The sequence below is a fragment of the Aedes albopictus genome, chromosome 2 (genome assembly GCF_035046485.1).
Source record: "Aedes albopictus strain Foshan chromosome 2, AalbF5, whole genome shotgun sequence".
Lineage (NCBI taxonomy): Eukaryota > Metazoa > Arthropoda > Insecta > Diptera > Culicidae > Aedes > Aedes albopictus.
In genome coordinates, this window is record NC_085137.1 from 195038282 (window position 1) to 195059835 (window position 21554).

The 21554-nt window shown below is 36.6% G+C and overlaps 1 protein-coding gene across 1 annotated transcript in view; it reads right to left on the minus strand.

The window, feature by feature from the left end:
* LOC109409635 (platelet-derived growth factor receptor beta) overlaps positions 1-21554 on the minus strand; it is a gene marked incomplete in the record, with an annotated part of 434203 nt that overhangs the window by 80333 nt on the left and 332316 nt on the right. The window contains 4 exon segments of the mRNA XM_062850911.1: positions 583-748; positions 992-1058; positions 1425-1564; positions 13606-13634. Coding sequence (XP_062706895.1) covers positions 583-748; positions 992-1058; positions 1425-1564; positions 13606-13634 — 402 coding nt within the window.

The following is a 21554-nucleotide window of genomic DNA, read 5'->3' on the forward strand; positions in this document are numbered from 1 at the left end:
TGGCCCCTTCCTGGGGTACCGATCCGGAACACCAAAATGGCCATAACTCCGGAACGGTTGGATCGATCTGAACCATTTTCAATAGGAAACAATGGGACAAAATGCTCTGTCGAATGAACCATCGGTCGTTGAAATCGGTTGATATTTACTATCTAAAAATGAGGTGACCTTTTTGTACACATACACACACGCACATACGCACATACATACATACACACACACATACACACACACAGACATCATCTCAACTCGTCGAGCTGAGTCGATTGGTATATAACACTTGACCCCTACGGAGGCTCTATCAAATTTTCGTTTTTGGAGTGAACATATAGCCTTTCGGTACACCTTGGTGTACGAGAAAGGCAAAAAGCCACTTATTTTTGGCTCCCAGCAAAAGGGGGGAGCATTGTCCCTTGCCTATAAACAAAAAATCCAGGGTAAAATGTTTTAAAACAAAAAAGATATTGCATTTCTATGAAAAGAAGATCGTCCCAGGTGTTTACGAGTTAACTATTTTTAGATTTTGTTTTGAAAATGTCCCTACAGATTTTAGGGAGAAATCTGAGATTGGGTTCAACTCACTCTTCAGCTGTTTGACGGCCACCAGCTTTGGTCCGATGCAGTTGGGCAGTTTGCTGGCGCTGGCTATGAAAACTCGTCCGAAGGCCCCTTTTCCAATTTCCCGCCCGATGCGTAAGGACGAATGCGGCACTTCAAGCAAATCGGCTTCACCTTTGGTTCGCGCCTCCTGGGAGAAAACGTGATTAAAGTAAAAATGATAATCAGTTATTCCATTTGTGTGAACTGGAAATTGAAAGTTTTTGAGTTGTGGCTGTAAAAAAGAGAAATATTTTATCCAAGTTGGAGTGAGCTAAGATAGCTGTAGAAAACATTTCAAACGCAATAAAAAAAATCAAAGTAACGAACATTGTGCACGAGAAATGAGATTCGCTAAGGATGGTCTTTTGTTTCAGGTGCCAGCCACACTTACTATGATTTCCCAATCGGTGTACAGCCGGTTCTCTTCCATTTGTATTAAACCCGGTTGGTGATGCGAGCTAGGAAAGACAAATAAGTCTGTTTATAATAAAATATATAAATTTATACATTGATTTGGATTGGGACCAGTCAGTTCCTTTCAGAAGAATTATAATAACGATAACGACTATAGGGTGTGGGACCACTTGAGCAGGAGTCATATGTTGGGTACTTTTCGCTTATAACACTGTTGTTTTTGTACTAATCGATTTGAATTTTTGTACATGGCTAGATACTGCATACCCCATGTCCAAATGATCTGCACCCTATATTTTATCGCCTGTTTCCTGGCAGACAAAGTTGTTGAAAACTAATAAAGTGAGATTGCTACTTAAAATTCATATTGAGTTTAATGATGACGAATTCCAATAATCAACCTCACTTACCTAGACATTTCATGACTGGTTCGCCAGTTTCGCTTAAATCGTCGTGGGTTTTGTTTTCGCTTCAGCAAGATACAGCCATACAGTACACCTCCGATTCCTATCAGCACCAAACTCAACACTGCCAGATGGATGAAGTGAAGCTGTGGAAATGAAAAGCAAAAGCAATATAAAAATTACTGGTGACATTTTTTTACATTTTCGTTTTCATAAATCGATCCGAATACTATTGGAAAATTGTTAAAGCGACAAACAATCTCGCCATATCAATATCAGTATGGTGTGTAAACGTTATAAGGGACAATTAATATTTGCTCGCAACAACTCCGTTTTTTTGGTCACTTAGTATCCACAACAACTGGGGATTTTTTTTAAATTATCGTACAAATTGGGCCGAATGATCCCAGAATTCCATGAAACTATTTCCACAGGCAAGGTTCGTGGATATATAATTAAAAAAATATTGAAAAAAAAATCAAAGTCGCCTATTTTCCCGGAAAACTCAGGTGGATTTTTTTTGTTTTCCCCTGACACTACTTACTTTAAAAAATCATAACTCAAGAACGAAGCATCGTAGAAACAAAGTTTTTTTTTTAAGAAAATGAAAGCAATTTTTTTGAAGAATCCAAAACAATATGAACTCTCAACATTTTCCACAGTTGAGAAAATTCGAAAAGAAAAGCCGGAAAAGCTATGCCCGAACTCATGGAAAATTTTCGAAACAATATTTTTGAGAAGATAGTTTCATAAGCTTTAATCGCTGAAATTTTTGGATTGCACTTTTTTTCGTTTTTGAGTTATGGCCAATTTTGTGGAAAATGTCCAAATTTGCCATATAACTCTTTTCTTTGAACAATCATAACTCTAGGACGAAGCATCGTAGAAACAAAGTTTTTTTTTATGAAAATGAAAGCAAATTTTTTCCACTTTGAAGTTTGGAATATTTTTCCACCTCATATTTTTTTTTGGATTCCGGAGAAAGTTAGCTTTCATTTTCATAAAAAATGTGTTTCTACGATGCTTTGTCCTTGAGTTATAATTTTTCGTAGAAGAGGCTTATATGGCACATTTGGAATTTTTTCCCAAAATTGGCCATAAATCAAAAACGAAAAAAAAGTGCATTTCAAAAATTTCAGCGATTTAAGCTTATAAAATGACCTTCTCAAAAATAGTATTGTCAAAATTTTTCACTAGTTTGAACATAGTTTTTTTCGGCTTTTCTTCACAAACTTTCTCAACTGTGGAAAACATTTTCCAGTTATTTTTTTTTTGATTCCTGAGAAAATTTGCTTTCATTTTCTTAAAAAAAACAGTGTTTCTACGGTGCTTCGTCCTTGAATTATGATTTTTCAAAATAAGTAGTGTCAAAGGAATACAAAAAAATCACCTGAGTTTTCCGGAAAAATAGGCGACCCTGAATTTTTCTCATTTTTTTTATTCATACGATCATATATCCATGAGCCCTGACTGTGGAAAAAGTTTCATGAAAATCTGAGACCCTTCGGCCCAAACCCGTACGGTAGTAAAATAAATCTCCAGGTGTTTGAAAAGCCATTAGAAGAATATTTCTAGAAGCAAACGTCAACAATGTTTGTCAGCACCTTTGTTTGGATTGAAGAAGTTGTTGGATGTGGATGTCCAAGCTTCATAAAAACAATATTTGTTCAGAATTTTCTCTAGATGAACTTCTGAAATGTTTTTGATTATTATGTTCATACAAATTTGGTTTATTTTTTTTAGAAATAAAATGAACAAATTGATATATTTTAGAATTTTCCAAGGTCCTCATGTGAATTGGTATTACAATTCCTTCAAAGTTTCCATGGCAATAACTCATTGCAATTTTGAAAGTTACATATTAAAGAATCATTTACAAAGGAAACCTAATATTATGATCTTTTCGCTTAGCAGCTATAGTGTGATAACAATTAGATAAAAATTTTTGCTCACATTACTTTACTTATTTTGTATACATGCAGAATATAGCGTGAGATCTTAATCCATTTACGCCCAGCGATCTATTTGTAGGTCAGTAACTTCTGCGATAACCGTGGAGAAATGAGGCATCTTGGAAGACTGGTGTCTTCAGCAAAGTTGTTAAGGAGGGCAAGGACTCTCCGATAGTATGTAATTTAGTACGTATTCGCTCCAGTAGATGGCGCTAGTGATCATGAAACATTTTATTTTATTAGGAGTTGCACCAACAGCCATTGCCAATACCGTCGCGTTCGTATCTCGAGAATCGGACCATATGGAAGAATTTCGTCTTCGGCAAAGTTGATCAGGACATCAGAAGCTATCCGATAGTGAACTAGTTCGTTCTAGGCTTGTCGACTAGGTGGCGCTAATGAATCTCAAAAATTCTTAGCTGCTGTATCTCGAGAATTAGAATAGAAGAATTTCCTCTTCGGCAAAGTTGGTCAGGACATAAAAAAATATCCGATAGTGAATTAGCTGGTTCTAGATTTATCCGCTTGGTGGCGCTAGTGAGTCCTTAAAATTCTTGGCTGCTGTATTTCGAGATACAGACTACCTAGACATGGGCGTAGCCAGAGAACGGCCAGATTTTGTAAATTTCGAACCAACTCAAAGATTATCAACAATTCAGAGTTCCAGAAAAATTATCTCAGGAAATGAACTATTCTAATAAGTAAGGTTTTTACCCATAATTATCAAACCTTTTTATTTCGAGAACCACAAGAAATTTCGCCAAGTATTACTAAAAAAAAAACATTTCAATCTTATCATAAAATTTTACCAAATAACGAGCCTCATTAAATACTTAAATTTTGTGAGTCCATCCTAACAATAATTCGTCCAGAATTTATTTCAGACACGGATTCCTGCATTTTTTTTCTAGATATTCCAACAGAAATTCTTCCAGGAATTAGTTGGGAAAGCTTTCCTGGGATTTCCTAAGCAATTCCTCATGGGATGGCTTCCGGGATTCCTTATGGGATTGCTACAGGAATTCCTCCAGGTTGCCATCTAAGAAATCCTCCAGGGATTCACTCGTGAATTTCTTCTGTGTTTTTTTCAGGGACAACTCAAGAGATTTTTTTTAAAAACTCCTCCAAAGTTTCTTCCCGGAACTTATTTTAGAATTCCTTCAGGAGTTCCTCTTGGAATTCTTTCAATAACTCTTTCAGGAATTAATCCAGTACTTCCTCCTGGAAATGTTTAGGGATTCCCTTAGGAATTCCTCTTAGTATTGCATCCAGGATTCCTTCTGGGGTTTCATCAGGAATTTCTCCAGGAACTGCTACAGGGATTCCTCAAGGAATCCCTCCACGAACTCCTCTTAGGATTCCTTCAGGATTTCTCCAAGAATTTCATTTGTGATTTATTCGTGAATTATTCCTAAGATTCCTCCAAGAATTGCTCCAGATATTCACCTGGAAATTTCGTCTGTGATTCTTTCAGGAACAACTCCAGGGAAATTCCTTCAAGGATTCCCTCGAAACTCGTTTTAGAATTCCTTCAGGAGTTTCTCTTGGAATTGCTTCCAGGATTCCTCCTGGGGTTTCTTCAAGAATTCCTGCAGGGTTGCCTTCAGGAACTGCAACAGAGATTCCTCAAGGAATTCCTCCACGAACTCTTCTTAGGATTCCTACAGGATTTTTCCAAGAATTCCATGTGCGATTCCTTCAGGAATTCTTCCTGGGATTCCTCCAGGAATTGCTTAAGGGATTCCTCCAAGAATTTCTACAGGGATTCCTCTGAAAATTTCACCAGGGATTCCTACAGAAATGTCTCTAGAGATACCTCAAGGAATTCCTCCAGAAATTACCCCAGGAACTCTTCTAGAAATTTCTCCAAGGCTTTCTCCAAAGATTCCTCTGAGAATCCCTGCAGGCATTCTAGTATACCTTCAGGCATTCTAGTGTACCTTCAGGGATTCCTCTAAGAATTTCACCAGGACTTCACTAGGGAATTCCTTCTGTGATTCTCTCTGGAACAATTTATTTTAAAAAACTTCTCCAAAGAATCCCCCTGGAACTGTTCTTAGAATTCCTTCAGGACTTCCTCTTTGTATTCGCAAAGAAACTCCTCCAGGAATTTATTTACTTCGTCCACGAATTGTTTCGGTATTCCCTTAGAAATCCCTCTTGAAATTGCTTCCAGGATTGCTTCTGAAGTTTCTTCAGGAATTCCTCTAAGGACTTCTTCAAGAACTGCTACAGGGATTCCTCCATGAACTTTTCTAAGGATTCCTTCAGAATTTCTCAAATTATTTCATCTGAGATTTTTTCGGGCATTACTCCTGGTAATCTCCTGAGAAATTTGTAGGAGATTTCTCTAGAAATTTTATCAGGATTTCGTCCGGAAGTTCTTCACGGAATTCCTCCGGGAATTTTTGCAGGAATTTCTCCAAAAATAACCCCTGGTGTTCCTCCAGAGGTTCCGCCAGAAACTCCTCTAGGAATTTCTTTAGAGATTTCTCCAGAAATTCCTCTGGTGTTTCCCTCAGGGATTCCTACAGGCATTCCTCTAGGGTATCCTCTAGGAATCCTTCCGTGAATTCCTCCTTGAATTCTTGTACCGATTTCTCCATGAATTCTTTCAGCGATTCTTGCAGGTATTCTTCCAGGTATTCATCCAGGAATTGCTTCAGGGACTCCTCCAGGATTTGCTCCAGAAATTCCAGAGGATACCATTCAGGAATTCTTCAAAGGATTCCTCCAAGGATTTTTCCAGAGACTTCTACAGGAATTCCTTCAAAGATTTCTCCAGGAATTACTTCAGGGGTTCCTTCAAGAATTCCACCAGGAATTCCCCTAGGCATTCTTCCAGGAATTTATTCAGGAATTATTCCAGGGATTCCTCCATGGATTTTTGCAGAGATTCCTCCAGGTATTTCTTCAAATATTCCTTCAAGAATTGCTTCGGAGAATCTTCCAGGATTTCATGTAGGAATTTCTCCAGGGTCTCCTCGAGGAATTCCTCTAGAAATAACCTCAGGAATTTCTTCAGGGATACATCCAAGAATTTCACCAGGAATTAGTCTGGGAGTTCTTTCATAAGTTCTGTCAGCAATTCATCCAAGAATTTCCACAGAAAATCCTTCACGGATTCCTTCAGAAATTCGCCCAAGATTTTCTCTAGGATACCTTCTGGAATTTTTCCAGGGATTCCTCCAGGAATTCTTTCAGAATTTCCTCCAGGAATTGCTGCAGGGATTCCTCCAGGAATTCCACCAGGAATTCCGCTAAGAATTCCTCCAGAAGCTTCTTCAGGGATTTTTCCAGGGATTTCTCCACTAATTTTTCCAGGGATTCTTTCAGTAATTCTTTCGATTTTTCCAGGAATTCCTCCAGAAATTCCTCCAGGAATTCTCAAGGGATTGCTTCAGAGGTAGTCCAAAGAATTCTTCAGAAATTCATCCAGTAATTGTTTCAAGAATTCCTCTAGAGATTCCTCCAGGAATTTCTTCAGGGATTCTTCCAGCAATTCCCACAAGAATACCTCCAGGCATTCCTCCAGGAATTTCTCCAGGAACTCCTCCATGAATTTCTCCGGGATACAGGAATTGCTCCTGGACAACCCTCAGAAATTTTGTCATCAACTTTTCCAGGAATTTCTCTATTAAATCAAGGTTTCAAAGGTTTCTTTCATGAAATTCTCTACGGATTTTTGCAGAAATTGTTCCAGGAAATTCTCCAGGAATATCTTCAGGATTTTTTTAGGGATTCCTCCAGGAATTCTTCCAAAGATTTTCCCAGGAATTGCTTCAGGGATTTCTCCACATTTTTTTTTCCACGGATTCCCCCAGGGATTCTTTCAGGAATTCCTTCGAGGATTTCTCCAAAAATATAGAACATATATAAATATAAATAGAAATCTCCCAGAATTCCTATACAGATTGCTCCAGAAATTCATCCAGTAATTCTTTCAAGAATTTCTCTAGAGATTCATCCAGAAATGCTTTCAGGAATTCATTCAGCAATTCCCACAGAAATACCTCTAGGAAAATCTGCAAGCATTCCTCCAGGATTTTTTCCAGTTATTTCCCAAGGAACTCCTCCAGGAACTACCCCGGTAATTTAATTCAACAATTCCTAATTCAACAATTCGGTAACAATTCCTCCACGAATTTTCCAGGATTTGCTTCTGAACATCTTTCAGAAATTATGTCAACAATTTATCCAAGGAATTATCCAGGAAATATTCTAAGAATTTCCTCAGAGATTTTTTCAGAGATTCCTCCATGCATTCCTCCATGAATTCCTCCAGATATTTCTCCAGGGATTGCCTCAGGGATTCCTACTGAGATTTCTCCACGAATTTCTCCAGGGATTTTTCCAGAGATTCCTCCAGGGAATCCTTCGAAAATTCCTCCAGGAAATCCTCCAGAAATTCCTCCAAGGTATTTTTCCAGAAAAACCACCTACTCAAGGGATTTTTTTCAGAAATTTCTCCAGGAATTCCGCCCAGAATTCCTCTGGAGATATCTCCAGGAATTCTTTCAGGGATTGCTCCAAGAATTTATCCAAGAATTTCTCTAGGAAATTCTCCAGGAATTCCTGCTGGGGCTCATCCAGGAATTCCTCCCGGGATTACACCAGAAATTTGTTCAGAAGTTCCACCAGGAATTGCTTTAGGGTTCTCTCTAGAGACTTTTCCAGGAATTGTTTCAAGAATTTCTCTAAGAATCCCTTCAAGGATTGTTTCAGAAATTTCTCTAAGATTTCCTCTAGGAATTCCTCAAGAGATTTCTTCTGTCATTTTTCCTTCCTGATTTTTTTTCAGAAATTTATCCAGGAATTCCTTCCAGAATTCCTCTGGAGATTTCTCCAAGAATTCTTCCTGGGATTGCTTCAAGAATTTATCCAGAAAATTTTCCAGGTATTCCTGCTGGTTCTCATCCATGAATTAATCCAGAAATTCCTCCAGGTATATTTTGAGAAATTACTCCAGGGATTGCTCCGGGAATTATTCCAGAGATTGCTCCAGCAATACCTGAAGTGATTTCTTCAGAAATTCCTTTCAGTTTCTCTTCAAAAATCCATTATGGAGTTCCTTCAGAAATTTCAAAAATCCTTCAATCATTTTTCTCAGGAATGTATCCAAGAATGTTTCCAGGATTACCTGATGAGTTTTTTAAAGGATGCATATAGGAACCAGGAAATTAGCCAGAGATTCTTTCAGGAATCCCACGGCACCACAGATTTTGGTTGCGTAGAAGTCACTGTGACTTACTTTAAATATATAAGAACTTACTTGCTAAAAGTGCTTTTAGGCATTTCTTTAGGGAATTCTTCAGGAATTCACCAAGGTAAGAAGCTTTCGGAATTCTTCCAGGGATTTCTCCCGGAATTTCTCTAGGAAATGCAATTTTCTATGAATTCCTTCTTAAATTTCTTCGAACTTTTTTTTGAATGAATTCCAGGATCTTTTAAAAAATTCCATTATTTGAGAATTCTCCGAAAATACATGCAGCAAAATTCTCGAAGAATTTCTCAATGCATTTCTTTCAGGAATTCTCACAGTAATAATTCGAGGGTACCCTCCAGTGATAATTCCATGGCTTTTATTAGAATACTTTCAAAAATTCTTTCAAGGATCTTCCCGGGAAAACGTCAATTGACATTTCTATATTTCTGCTCTTAGATGAGTATATGCAGTATAGGAGTATAGGATTTTGACAAGGATGTACTCTTAACAATTCTTCTTAGAGGAATAGAGGCCCAGGACATTCCAAGATTGCCAATAAGCATAGACAAACTGGATGATTGATTACAGAAAGAACTCCTGTTAATCATGAAAGGCAATATGTAGACATTTTGTAAAAAAAAATCATCGGACGGGTTTCCATCATGTTCTATTGGAAAACATTGTACATGATGGAAATCATAAAGAAAACTCTGGGTTAGTCCTCAAAAGAGTTGGTAATTCCCAAAAGAGTTCAGCTATAATTTCTTATGATTGTTTTGTAGATATCATAACGAAAATTCTGAGCTCCAGAAGAAACAATGCCCGAGTAATCCTAAAATCCTAAATCTTCCAGAAATTGGCCACCGCTAACAGCACCACGTCGATTTGTGTAGAACAGGCGAGCTTTTTTCAAAGTATTGTACAAAATACAACAGCGTGACTGCTGAAAGGTTAAATACTGCCTTTAGAATGTAATGTTATTATATTCAATTTCATTTTCTTGCGTTTAATTATAAAAGCCAATATGTATAAATTAGCAAAGGGTGCTTGCCCCCCCCCCCCTAACCGAAAAGCTGGCTACGCCTTTGTACCTAGAATATTTTCGTCTTCGGCAAAATTGACCAGGACATCAAAAGCTATCCGAGCACAAATAACAAACTGAAAAGAGCAACATACAGGGGATGGCCAAAATGTTTGGGATAGGCAACTTTTTTTCTCCCACACAAAAAGTCAACATGCTGTAACTTTTCATAGAGTGCATCAAAAAATCTCAAATTTTGACTGTTTATCAACCTGTTATATGTGCATCATTGGTACAAATTTGGGCTCGATTGAATAGTTTTTCACGAAGTTAGAACCGTTCGGGTAAAATACTATTTTTTAGACAACTCACTTTTGAGCTCTCATATCTCGGAAACCAGTGAACCGAATTGAATGAATTTTTTAACGTTTATCAACAATATATTGATACATAGTACAACGTTATAAAATGTAATATTTTTTCACGGCGAAATAAGTTATACCGGGTTGAAATTTTTACCCATATAGAGGAAAATTTGTCCAATTTACAGTACCACACAGAAATTACTAAATCTGTTCTTTATTTGAGCTGAATTGGCTCCAATATATCTGATTGAAGATAACTTGAGAACAGAAGTGGAAAATCTTTGGACATCAACACTAAAATTTATTGACATTGACGTAAAAAAAATACATTTTTTCGAGAAAAATCCAAAAAGTGTCTAAACATGATAAGTTTTTTCAACGTTCAAAAAGTATCTATGTTTTAATAGTTTGTGGAGCATTTGTATGTTGTTAGTGTACATTCAAAATTTCATTCAATTCGGTTCACTGGTTTCCGAGATATGACAGCTAAAAAATGAGTTGTCTAAAAAATAGTGTTTTATCCGAACGGTTCTAACTTTGCGAAAGATTAATCAATCGAGCCCAAATTTGTACCAATGATGCACATATAACAGGTTGACAAACAGTCAAAATTTGAGATATTTTGATGCACTCTATGAAAAGTTATAGCATGTTGAAGTTTTTTGTGAGAGAAAAAAAGTTGCCTATCCCAAACATTTTGGCCATCCCCTGTATGTAGAAAAGAGGAGAAATCTTTGATGGAAAATCAATTACTTCAACAATGCCAACGAAAACTACACAACACTACAATATTTGCTTTTTAATGTTTAATATTATTAAACACAATTAAATTGCTATATTACTTGACGTCCATTCGATCATACGTACTTTCAACCAAATAAGTTCACTAACATATTAATTAGGATACCGAAATCTATAATATTATTTTCCACTTCAATCTCTTTTCATCAATTAGTGCCTTTCGATAAGATGTCCATTCGATGAATTGTCCATTCGACTAAATGTCATATGATTCTTCTTCCACAAAATGGGTTTCGACCAAATGTCCTTTCAACCAAACGTACTTTCGACCAAATGTCCCAAAGCCAGTGCATTGTATGGTTTTACGGTAGTCGCAAACTGCAATTATGCTTTCTCAGGCAAAGCACCCCTTAAAGCAGTGATCCTCAGCCTTACCGTCTCCACGGGCCAAATTTGAATTTAAGATAAAGACTGCGGGCCGCTAGTCATTCAAGAATTTGTTATTGGCAATTTGCAGGATTAAGCACAACAACTGTTTGTTATAGATCATGAGAAATTTCTGAAGAAATCTGTGAATAATTTGTTGGTGCAATTTCAGATAAGGAAAATGTTTTAAATTTCTTAGGAAACCTATGAAGACGTGCCATGAAAACCTGCTTACATTTTCTTTCAGACATATTTGCAGTCATTTTATGGAAAATTATTTTGCAAAGATTGATAGAGGAACTTCCATTTGAAGTCCTGGAGGAACGTCTGATAGAATTCTAAACAGAATGTTGAGAAAATTCTTTTCTAGACAGCTACAGGGAAGAAAGAGAGAAAAATCTAACGGAAATTGAATTTCCAAAAATAATTGCAGGTGTAATTGCTAATCGATCTCGAAAAATTTATGAGAAATATTCTTTAACAATTTTCCAAGCGATTTCTAAAGTATGTTTTTGCAAAACTTCGATTCAACATTTTGTAACAATGTATGAAAGTATTGCTAGAGAAGTGTCTTGGATTATCCCTGAATATTAGTGGGATTGATATATCAAACTTTAAAGGAATTGTAGGTGTAAATACGGATATATTTTTTGGAAAAGAATTATGATAGAAAGCATTTGAATGCATCCTTGATATTTTTTGAATAAGCTTTGGAGAAAATTAACAAAATTATGTTCCGAATGTGTTCTAAAATTAAATTTGGATACAAGAAATTTCTTCAAGAATGTCGAAAGAAACACTATTAATCCTTTGATGTTTTTATTTTATTTAACAAAATATTCTTGACGAGTTCTGCAAGAAATCTAATATCAGAGTCCCTAAATAATTGACCTCGTTTTTTTGGGAGAAAGTGCAATATTCTTAGCCTAACTGAGTTGTGAATCGCAGCCTATTCAAATCAAAGTGTAAATATGATCAATATTTTAAAATTGTTAAACTTCTGGACTAATTACAAATTAGAATATTTCCGGAATAAAATTCAGTATATTAGAAAACATATTCGGACATAGTCTTCGACAGCTCGGAAAACTTTTAAATATCCTTGCAAAATTGTAAAGATCAGAAAAAAATCCTTGGTACATTAGGTAAGCAAAACTCAGTATTTTGAGAAAAGTCATTGGCTGTCGAACTTTTGAATCTTTATTCATTCAGAGTTGACTATACAAACTCAGAAAAGTTTCGTGGTTTACTCATACTTCTGTTCGAAACATTTCTATGAATCATACAGTAATCTGGTGTTCGTAGTCATTCTCGTGCAATATTCAAGATATGACAATATTTCTGACTGTCATTTTAAACCTGCAAGCGGGCCACATTCAAATAAATTTGGGGATCAGTTCGCGGGCCGCACCAAACCTACTCGAGGGCCGCATGCGGCCCGCGGGCCGCAGTTTGGTGACCGCTGCCTTAAAGGAATAGGAAATAATATTCATCACCGAAGCTGAAAAGCCAACGATGAGTGAAAATAACTTTTCCCGTAGAGTATGTAGTCGACCACGCTAAGAATTATTTACCATTTAATAATATTGGGCTATTTTACTGACGAAGGGAGCCTAATAGAAAATGAGAATATCACACGATACCAGAATTTGCTCATTTTCGAGTCAGAGTGGAACGACGTCTCCGCTGAAGTACCAAATTTCCATTTTTATATTTCTGGACTTAACAAAGGTACGAGTGATCCATTTTTTCCAGTTTTTGCAAAGAAAGGGGAACATGCATTATCAGGAATCGTACAGTGAACAAGTATGTAGTTAGCAAATAGTTTTCCCTGCATTTTTCTCTGAAATCGTGGTGGTGCAATTGTTTCACTCTGATACAAAAATAAGCGAAATGTGTAAGCTTCTGAGTGCTAGCTTTTTTAAGCGTGCACGACAGTAGAGCATATCTTCTAGGTATCAGCTCCATTATTGGTCTGAATAGAAAACATGCATCATGATTAAAACTTGGGAGCCTCGGTTCATCAACAATTTGTAATTTTTTTTTCATCGTAAATTATGCCACGGATGAAGTATAGTCGTAGCCTAGTTATTGCAACTTTGTTTCAGCTCGTTTCTAGCTCTCACACAACAATTCAATCAACGCCAATGTCAATGCGCTAAATCAATTTCAGCGTGCAGCAGATATCGCAATCCGATAGATTTGCCTATTTTCAGTTCCTCGCATAAATCAAGCGTGATCATTCGAACATTGTACCCACCCATCCTTAGATGAGCTCTCGTACTCGCACCGTGCTTGGAGTTCCCTCGACGAGGAGGCAATTTAATCCTATTTTGGCGATTGAAGGCTGTACGATTAGTGTTTCGCTTTGTGCCGCGCTGCCACTGAGTCCTGACAACGACTTTTCTTCCACCGGAGCACGTGTCAAAGCATTCGGGGGTTTCATGTAATTGAATTTGAAAGAATAAATGTTTACCTGAAACGATGAGGATGCGGGCACCAGCACTAGAACGAAAAAAGAAAAGAGAAAGTACAAAAATTAATGGAATGCGATTGGACTATCTAAATTGCTTCTTGGCTTATGCCGCTATGGTAAGAATGTAAAAATGCTGGATGGAAGCTAAACAAGGAATCAATGTTACAGCATTCTACTTGGTCTTTTCACAAAAAAAATGAAGTACTGAAATATCGATCCACCAACGCAATAAAAATCAATAGCAACGATTTCCAAATTAATATTCATGAGATTCAAATTTACTTGAATCAACTAATTTCGTTTTTTATATGAAGTTCTCCCACTCTTCTACTGAGTCAAGAAAATCAGTGAAACATAAATTATGTTAATGACCTGGTTTTCCATTTGGTAGGCTTAAACGACCTAGACCTTCTCCGGATCTTTTGTCAATATATAGCCATCGAATCGGAATTAATAGGAAAAATGGCATCGCTAATCCTTAATTACCATACGTTTTCTTATTTTGTCTGCTTCAGTTGAAAGTCGTCACTTTTGGTTGGTCGCTACTACTATCGTTTGTAGTTGCTACCCTGCACAAATAGTGTATGCTTTTAGCGAGATGATGTTCCCCTCGGGTATGAGATAAGGATAAAAAGCAATTAAGAAACAAAAAAACATATTAAAGCATGAACTAAATATTAGAATCGATTTCTTTTTATCTGATTTTCTTCTTCTTTTTTCTTTGTCATTATTTACAGAATTATACTTATTTGTCTTTATTTTATTAACAAGATTTTTAGCTCGGAGCTAGATCATTGCGGGATCCACGTGCCCATTTTTTATTCTTCTGCATGACATTGAAGATCGCCTTAGTACTCGTCGCTTCAACACTCCAAGTGCTAGTAAGATCTTCCCGAGCATGGTCGAAGTCTCATATCCTATAGGACCCCCTACACTACTTATAGTACATCAGATACTCTTTACAGTGCATTCCTTCCGACGTGATGTTTAACTCATAAGTATCATCAACCGAAGTCAATTGAAACCACCTTCAAATCCCCCTGAAACCTCATGAAATCACCAGAAACGCCTTGAAATGCCTTAAAATCTTCTGAAACCTCTGAAAGTTTCCTGAAGCGACTTGAAAATCACCTTAAGCTTCCTTGAAAACCTCCCTAAATCCCTTCTGAGTCTCGCCCCAAGTAGCATCTGCAACTAAAATAGAAAAGATTACACAGCGCAACATTTTTTTGTCTCAAGAGCAAACTTATGTGTCTTTGACAGATTTTGGGCCGCTGAATCCGAATCCGGGCTCAGATTTGCTCCAGCACGTAAGAATTTTGAGCTATACCTCAATTTATAGGGAAAAATATGCGATTTTGGGCTTTTTTGACTGCCAGTCATTAAACATGGAAATATTGTTTTTACGCAATCAAAAGGTAAATTGGTCAATTAACATCTAAATTAACGACTCATGCAAAATGTTTCGTTTTACCAGATCGAATTTGATAGTTTTAAGCGCTTTATGATAGGTACGATATTTCTCATACAAGTCACCTTCCAAAAGTTGCATGCAAGTTTACATACTAACATAAAATGCTTAAATCTATTAAATTTGACTTGGTAAAACGAAATATTTTGCATGAGTCGTTAGTTTAGATGTTAATTGACCAATTTACCTTTTGATTACTTAAAAAAAATATTTCCATGCTTAATGGCTAGCAGTCAAAAAAGCCCAAAACCGCATATTTTGCCCTATAAATTGAGGTATAGCTCAAAATTGTGACGTGTTGGAAAAAATCTGAGCCCGGATTCGGATTCAGCGGCCCAAAATCTGTCAGAGACACATAAGTTTGCTCTTGAGACAGATCAAAAGTTATTTTTTGTTACGCTGTGTTATCGTTGCAAACATGTTGCAACTGAGGGCCCATATAGCCGAGGCGGTAAACGCACGGGTATTCAGCATGACCATGCTGAGGGTGACGGGTTCGATTCCCGGTCGGTCCAGGATCTTTTCGTAAAGGAAATTTCCTTGACTTCCTTGGGCATAAAGTATCTTCGTGCCTGCCACACGATATACGCATGCAAAATGGTCATTGGCAGAGGAAGCTCTCAGTTAATAACTGTGGAAGTGCTCATAGAACACTAAGCTGAGATGCAAGCTTTGTCCCAATGAGGACGTTACGCCAAGAAGAGAGAGAGAGATGTTGCAACTGAGTTTTCATGAAACAACGAATGTTTTCATTTGGATTCAGAAAATAAAAAAACATGTGAAACAAAATTAAAACCTATTGAAATCCAGTTGTTAAAGCCAAACTGAGGTTTAACATATTTATAACAACTAGCGCAATATATATAAACGTCATCGTTAGTTGAAACTTGCGAAACCAATTTGTAACTGAAGTATAATCTGATTGTTTCAACGAATCTTAGTTTCGACCGTTTACAGACCAAAACAACCAAAACATTGATGTTGATTGTTATAAACATGTTCACTTGAAACTAATTTAGAACATAACGAAAAATTTTGACTGAAGGGATGGAAGCTGTAAAATGTGCGCCAAATGGTTTATGAAATCATAAAAATAATAAAATGCACTATAAAAAACTGTTGTTTCCAAAAAAAAAACGAAGTCGCGTACAAATAAAATTTATCATTTTCTACATATTTTTTTCAACATATTCTTTAATTTTATTAAAATAAAGTGGTTAAAAAATTAATTGGAGGTAAAACATTTTTGTTTCATTAAAAAAAATACAAGTTTCTTGTCATATTTAAACAATTGATTCATTATTATACCTTAGTTGCTCTATATCAAATTAAAATAACATTATAAACTTCAGTAATTTGCTCAATAAAGAATTTATACATTATACCATTCATTCTTTAAACCAAAAAGAATATACGAGCACTGGTAAATGCTTCATTTGTTGTTAAATTCTGCACTATTTACGTAGTTCAGAACGACTGGTACCGTAAACCGGGGTCAAATAGATCTCCGGTTCGAAATTGATCAGACGGTTTTCCGTTAGATAAAACATACTTCAAATAGTTTCCAAGCAAATATCGTTTAGTATCGGTTCCCAACTGCACGATAGTTGAAAGGAAATTATTTAAAATATGCTAATCCTTACCGAAAAACGTGTGATCAATTTCGACCCAAAGATCAATTTGACCCCGGTTTACGGTACCACTGGAAGGGTTTGAATATATGTTACAGTCGGACTAGATAGTGGTGTTCTGAAGCTTCCTAAATATATCTGGCGAAAAGATGCAGCATCCGTTAACTTAAATTTCGACAGTTTTTTGAACCAACTTTGATTCCTAATCAGGCAAAATGTCAGACACAGCATTCCGTTTTTAAATATATGGTAGGCTCAGTGTACCAGTTATGGCTCTAGTACCTTAAATTCGCCATAGTTGATTTTTAACCTTTAACGATGCAAATCATCAAGAAAAAATATGTGCACAACAGATCACGTTCATAAAAGATGCTTGCAATCATTCAAATTTCACATTTTGCTCAAATTATGATAGAAATAAATAATTTTCCTTAAAATTTTGACTTTTTTGCACCCTATTTCGCCATAGTGTACCAGTTATGGCAAATCCCATAAGGAATGCATGTAAATAGTGCGAAGTGGAACCGAAATCAAAAAGTCGTTAATAAGACGATTGATACAAAGGGCACAACATTCAATGTAGTTGCATTTATATTATAGGAACTTACACACTCAATTTTGATTTCTCTGTTCGGTAATATTTTTTGCGGTGCTCGAACCGTAGAACGTCGAAATCACCGAGCTTTCAGCATTTCTGTTGAAAAATAACTGATGTTCAGTTATGTTTCAAAGGAATTACAAAATTCGGTAATCAGCAATACTGAACGTATGGTAATTTTTGCGATTTGCCGTACAAAGTCAGTAGCACTAAAAAGTCAGTAAAATCTATAATCGAATTTTCAGTACAAAATAGGTTATTACTGAGCTCTCGGTAAAGCTCAATCAAAACATTGACGCGCCTGCATTACTGTCAGGCGGAAAAATCCGGTGGAGGCGACTTCAGGAAAATCTCATATTGATTTCTGAACGAAATTGAGAAGATTGCTACACACGAAAAAGGCCGCTGCTTGAGGTAAGCACTACATCCAATCCGCAACAACTTGGAAATGATGAAGCGAGACCCGGGGAGAAAATTCCCCCCTCACATTTGCGAAGAAACTCTTCATAAAATCATCAGATGATTTACGGACCGCGGGTTCATTATCTAAATCAATAAGTTTTCATTTTACTTTATAGTTGTACCACAGACACATAGTTGTCTGTGGTTAGACTACGATGAGCAGCTGGCCAAAAAGTAATGGTAATGGTAAGAAACGGAAAAACGTTTCCGGAAAGAAAATGCAATTTGCAAATGATTATTATTATCGCAGGAGGAGGATTTCTGGGTACATATCATAAACTGAAAAACCCAGTAAAAAATTGTAAACAAAAGTTTTGCTGAAAAAGTCAGCATGTTAAGAGTTGCACTCTTTACTGACTAAGTCGGTAATATTTTGACAGCTCAGAAACCTTGCACAATACTGACTGTTCGGTAATAATACTTTTTACTGAGTTAACTCTGCTGTTCAAAAACCCAGTAAAAATTTATCGAGTTCGGTAATCAAATCTGAGTGTGTATTAACGTCTAAGTGTGTTGCATGGGGCGGAAACCCTATTGAAACCCCTTGAAGAGCCCTGACATGCCTTGAAACGCTCTGAAGCTTTTCAGAAACACTTTTGGAATCCTTCCAAAAACTCCATAAACACCCCGGGAACCCCTCCGAAACCCTTCTGAAAGCTAGCATGGGTTTAATATGTACACTGTGGTGCCATTTTGTATGGATGTAGGACAAAAGGTCGAAGGTCAAAAGGTCAAAGTTCAAAAGGTCGACGGTCAAAAGGTCGAAGGGTCAAAAGGTCGAAGGGTCAAAAGGTCAAAGGGTCAAAAGGTCGAAAGGTCGAAATAAAAAAAAATACCTAGGACAAAAGGTCGAAAGGACAAAAGGTCTAAAAGTCGAAAGGTCGAAGGGTCAAAAGGTCGAAAGGTCGAAATTGAAAAAAAAAACTAGGACAAAAGGTCGAAAGGTCGAATTGAAAAATGGATGAAGGGGAACAATGACGATGATACAGAAGATCAAAATAAGCATAAATCTTTTCTTTCCTCTTCCTTCTTACTTTACATTCTCACTGCAGCTAGGCCTGCTTCTTTTCAACTTAGTGTTCTTTTAGCACTTCAATTTTTATATTATATGACAAGCATACACTATTCCTAAGAAGTCGACAATATTTCCTGACCGGAACGGGGATCCAACCTTTAATTGGGTTTTTATAATAGTTGGCGTTTTCCTAGTACTAGTTTGTTGTAGAATGGATGATTAATTTGAACAATTATTGGCGTTAGTATCATTAATTTCTAAGAATTTAGCATTTTTCAAAGATAATCTGTTCTTTCTAGTACTGCTTTTTGGCAGTTGTTGTCATTATTGCTATATTTTTTTTTAAATAGAATTTTGCCTTCTTTTAAACATAGGCTGTTCTTTCTAGTAGTGTTTTTTGATAATTTTTGGCGTACTTACTAATAATAAAATTGTGTATAATATTTTTCCTTCTTTTAAAAATAGGTCATTCTTTCTAGTTATACTATCACAGCAATAATTTTAAATTTGATTTTAAATATGTCCAAAGAGATCTCCTACAAAGATCTACTTAAATATCAAAAGATGTGAAGATCAACGTTTTGTTTTATTCTTTTAATAACCTCTAGTTCCGCTTTTCGTACCTAACGAATTCTGGCCTTTCAGTTTTATTACTAACTACAGTCTTCGAGCCTTTGACCTTCCAACCTTCTTCCTCTCGACATTTGGCTTTGTTATTTTTTTTTTATTTTGACCTTTCGACCTTTCGACCTTTTGACCCTTCGACCTTTTGGCCCTTCGACCTTTTGCCCTTTCGACCTTTCGACTTTCGACCTTATGACCTTCGACCTTTTGTTATAGATCCATTTTGTATGAAAATCGGCGTTTGTTCGATCAATTATGCACCACAGTGTATGTTCCAAAAATCTAGTTCGAATGTTATAATTCAGTAACATATTTTGAAAACGACGTATAATCAATGCTACACCCTTGATTATACGTCGTTTTCAAAATTTGTTACTGAATTTATCTTGGAAAATGGAATTTAAAGTTATTCAGATTAGCTTAGCTTAGCTTAGCTTAGCTTAGCTTAGCTTAGCTTAGACTGACTGCACACATCTATGGTTGCTATTCCGTGATTGACCCGAACCAATGCCAGTTGCACAATGAATCAACTGAATAATTGACTGGGAGTGGTCAACATTCTCACTGTGCACGCTTCAGAGACTCTCTTTAACGGTACAATAACGGCGCCGGCCACGTCCTTGCAGTCAGGTTGGAAGAGGGAAGGAATATTAGTAACAACCTTTGTTAAGTGAAGGACCGCGTTTACCGCTGCGACTCCACCAAAGGTTGCAGGAAGGAGTGTTTGTTTGTAGGAAAGGTATCGTTGGGTCTGGATTTACTTTGATAAGTAATATGACCTTCGTGTTATGCTGGTTGCCGCGCTATTGTTTGCTTCACGCGGAAAGCAAACAATCGACCACCCACATCGGGTGGTCGCTTAATATTTACTGCAAACGACGCGACAAAATATGTAATCTAACAGGCTATTATTCGCTTCACTCGGAAAGCAAACAATCGATCACCCACGTCAGGTGGTCACATAATATTTCAAATCGAACTTCGGAAGCTACTCGCCAAATATTTAACTGCAAATGACCCGACCGAACATGCAAGCTGACGCACTATTGTTCACTTCATATGAGAAGCAAACAACTGATCACCCACGGCAGGTGATCGTTCAGTGTTGCTACAAAAGACTCGACACAACATAAAAAACTGACTAACTCTTGATCAATTCACACGGAAAGAAAACCATCGATCACCCACGTCGGATGAATGCTACATATATGTTTACTTATCACAAACAACAAAAAACCTACGAGTAACGAACTATACAAATTCTATGAAAACTGTTTCAAAAGTAAACATGCACTAATTAAATAACTAGATGCAAGTTATCACCTGCGCTAAAAAAATCCGAAGGCGGAAAAAAAATCGAAGCACCGAAAACGAAACGCGCGCGATACTGGCTCTCGAGCTGCTGAGCCACCACACACTGGAGAACGCCGGACCTCTCGCTCGGAATTTAAAGTTATTCAGATTCAATGAAAAGTCTAAGAAATGGGTATTGCTACTCCTTTTTTGTTCTACTGAGTGTTTGTTTCACGAAATATTTTTCTATAATCGTAGAATTATGCACGGAAAAAAATAAAATAAAAGAATAATCCAGTAATACCTGTTCAACTATAGGTGAATAACCCTACTTATAGGGTGTCCCAGAAAGTACTGGCACAACTTTGCAGCTCTGTCATTTGGGAATGGATGCATAAACAAACTTCATTTTCACACATATGGTGTGATCAAACCTGGTGTGATGGTTAAAATACTTGACTAACACGTCGAGGACCTGGGATCGAATCCCACTCCCCGATAAACTCGCAAAATGCGAGTTCTTTCTTCGGAAGGGAAGTAAAGCGTAGGTCCCGAGATTAACTAGCCTAGAGCTAAAAATCTCATTAATACAAATAAAAACAAAATTGAGCTAAATGAAAATTAAAAAAAAAATTATCCTTGATTTTCTACATTCTTATCAAATACGCACAGGCAAAACATATTTTTATTAAATAATTAATCTTGCATCTGAGGAAACATGTTTTCGAACTAGTATATCATGCCGAAAAAAAATTGAAAAAAATTGTTTTGATTTTGAGTATTTGGCAAAATCGTAAAAAGTAGTTTGTGCAGGAGTTTCAAAAGTTGTTTTTACATTTCGAACATTCTGCATAC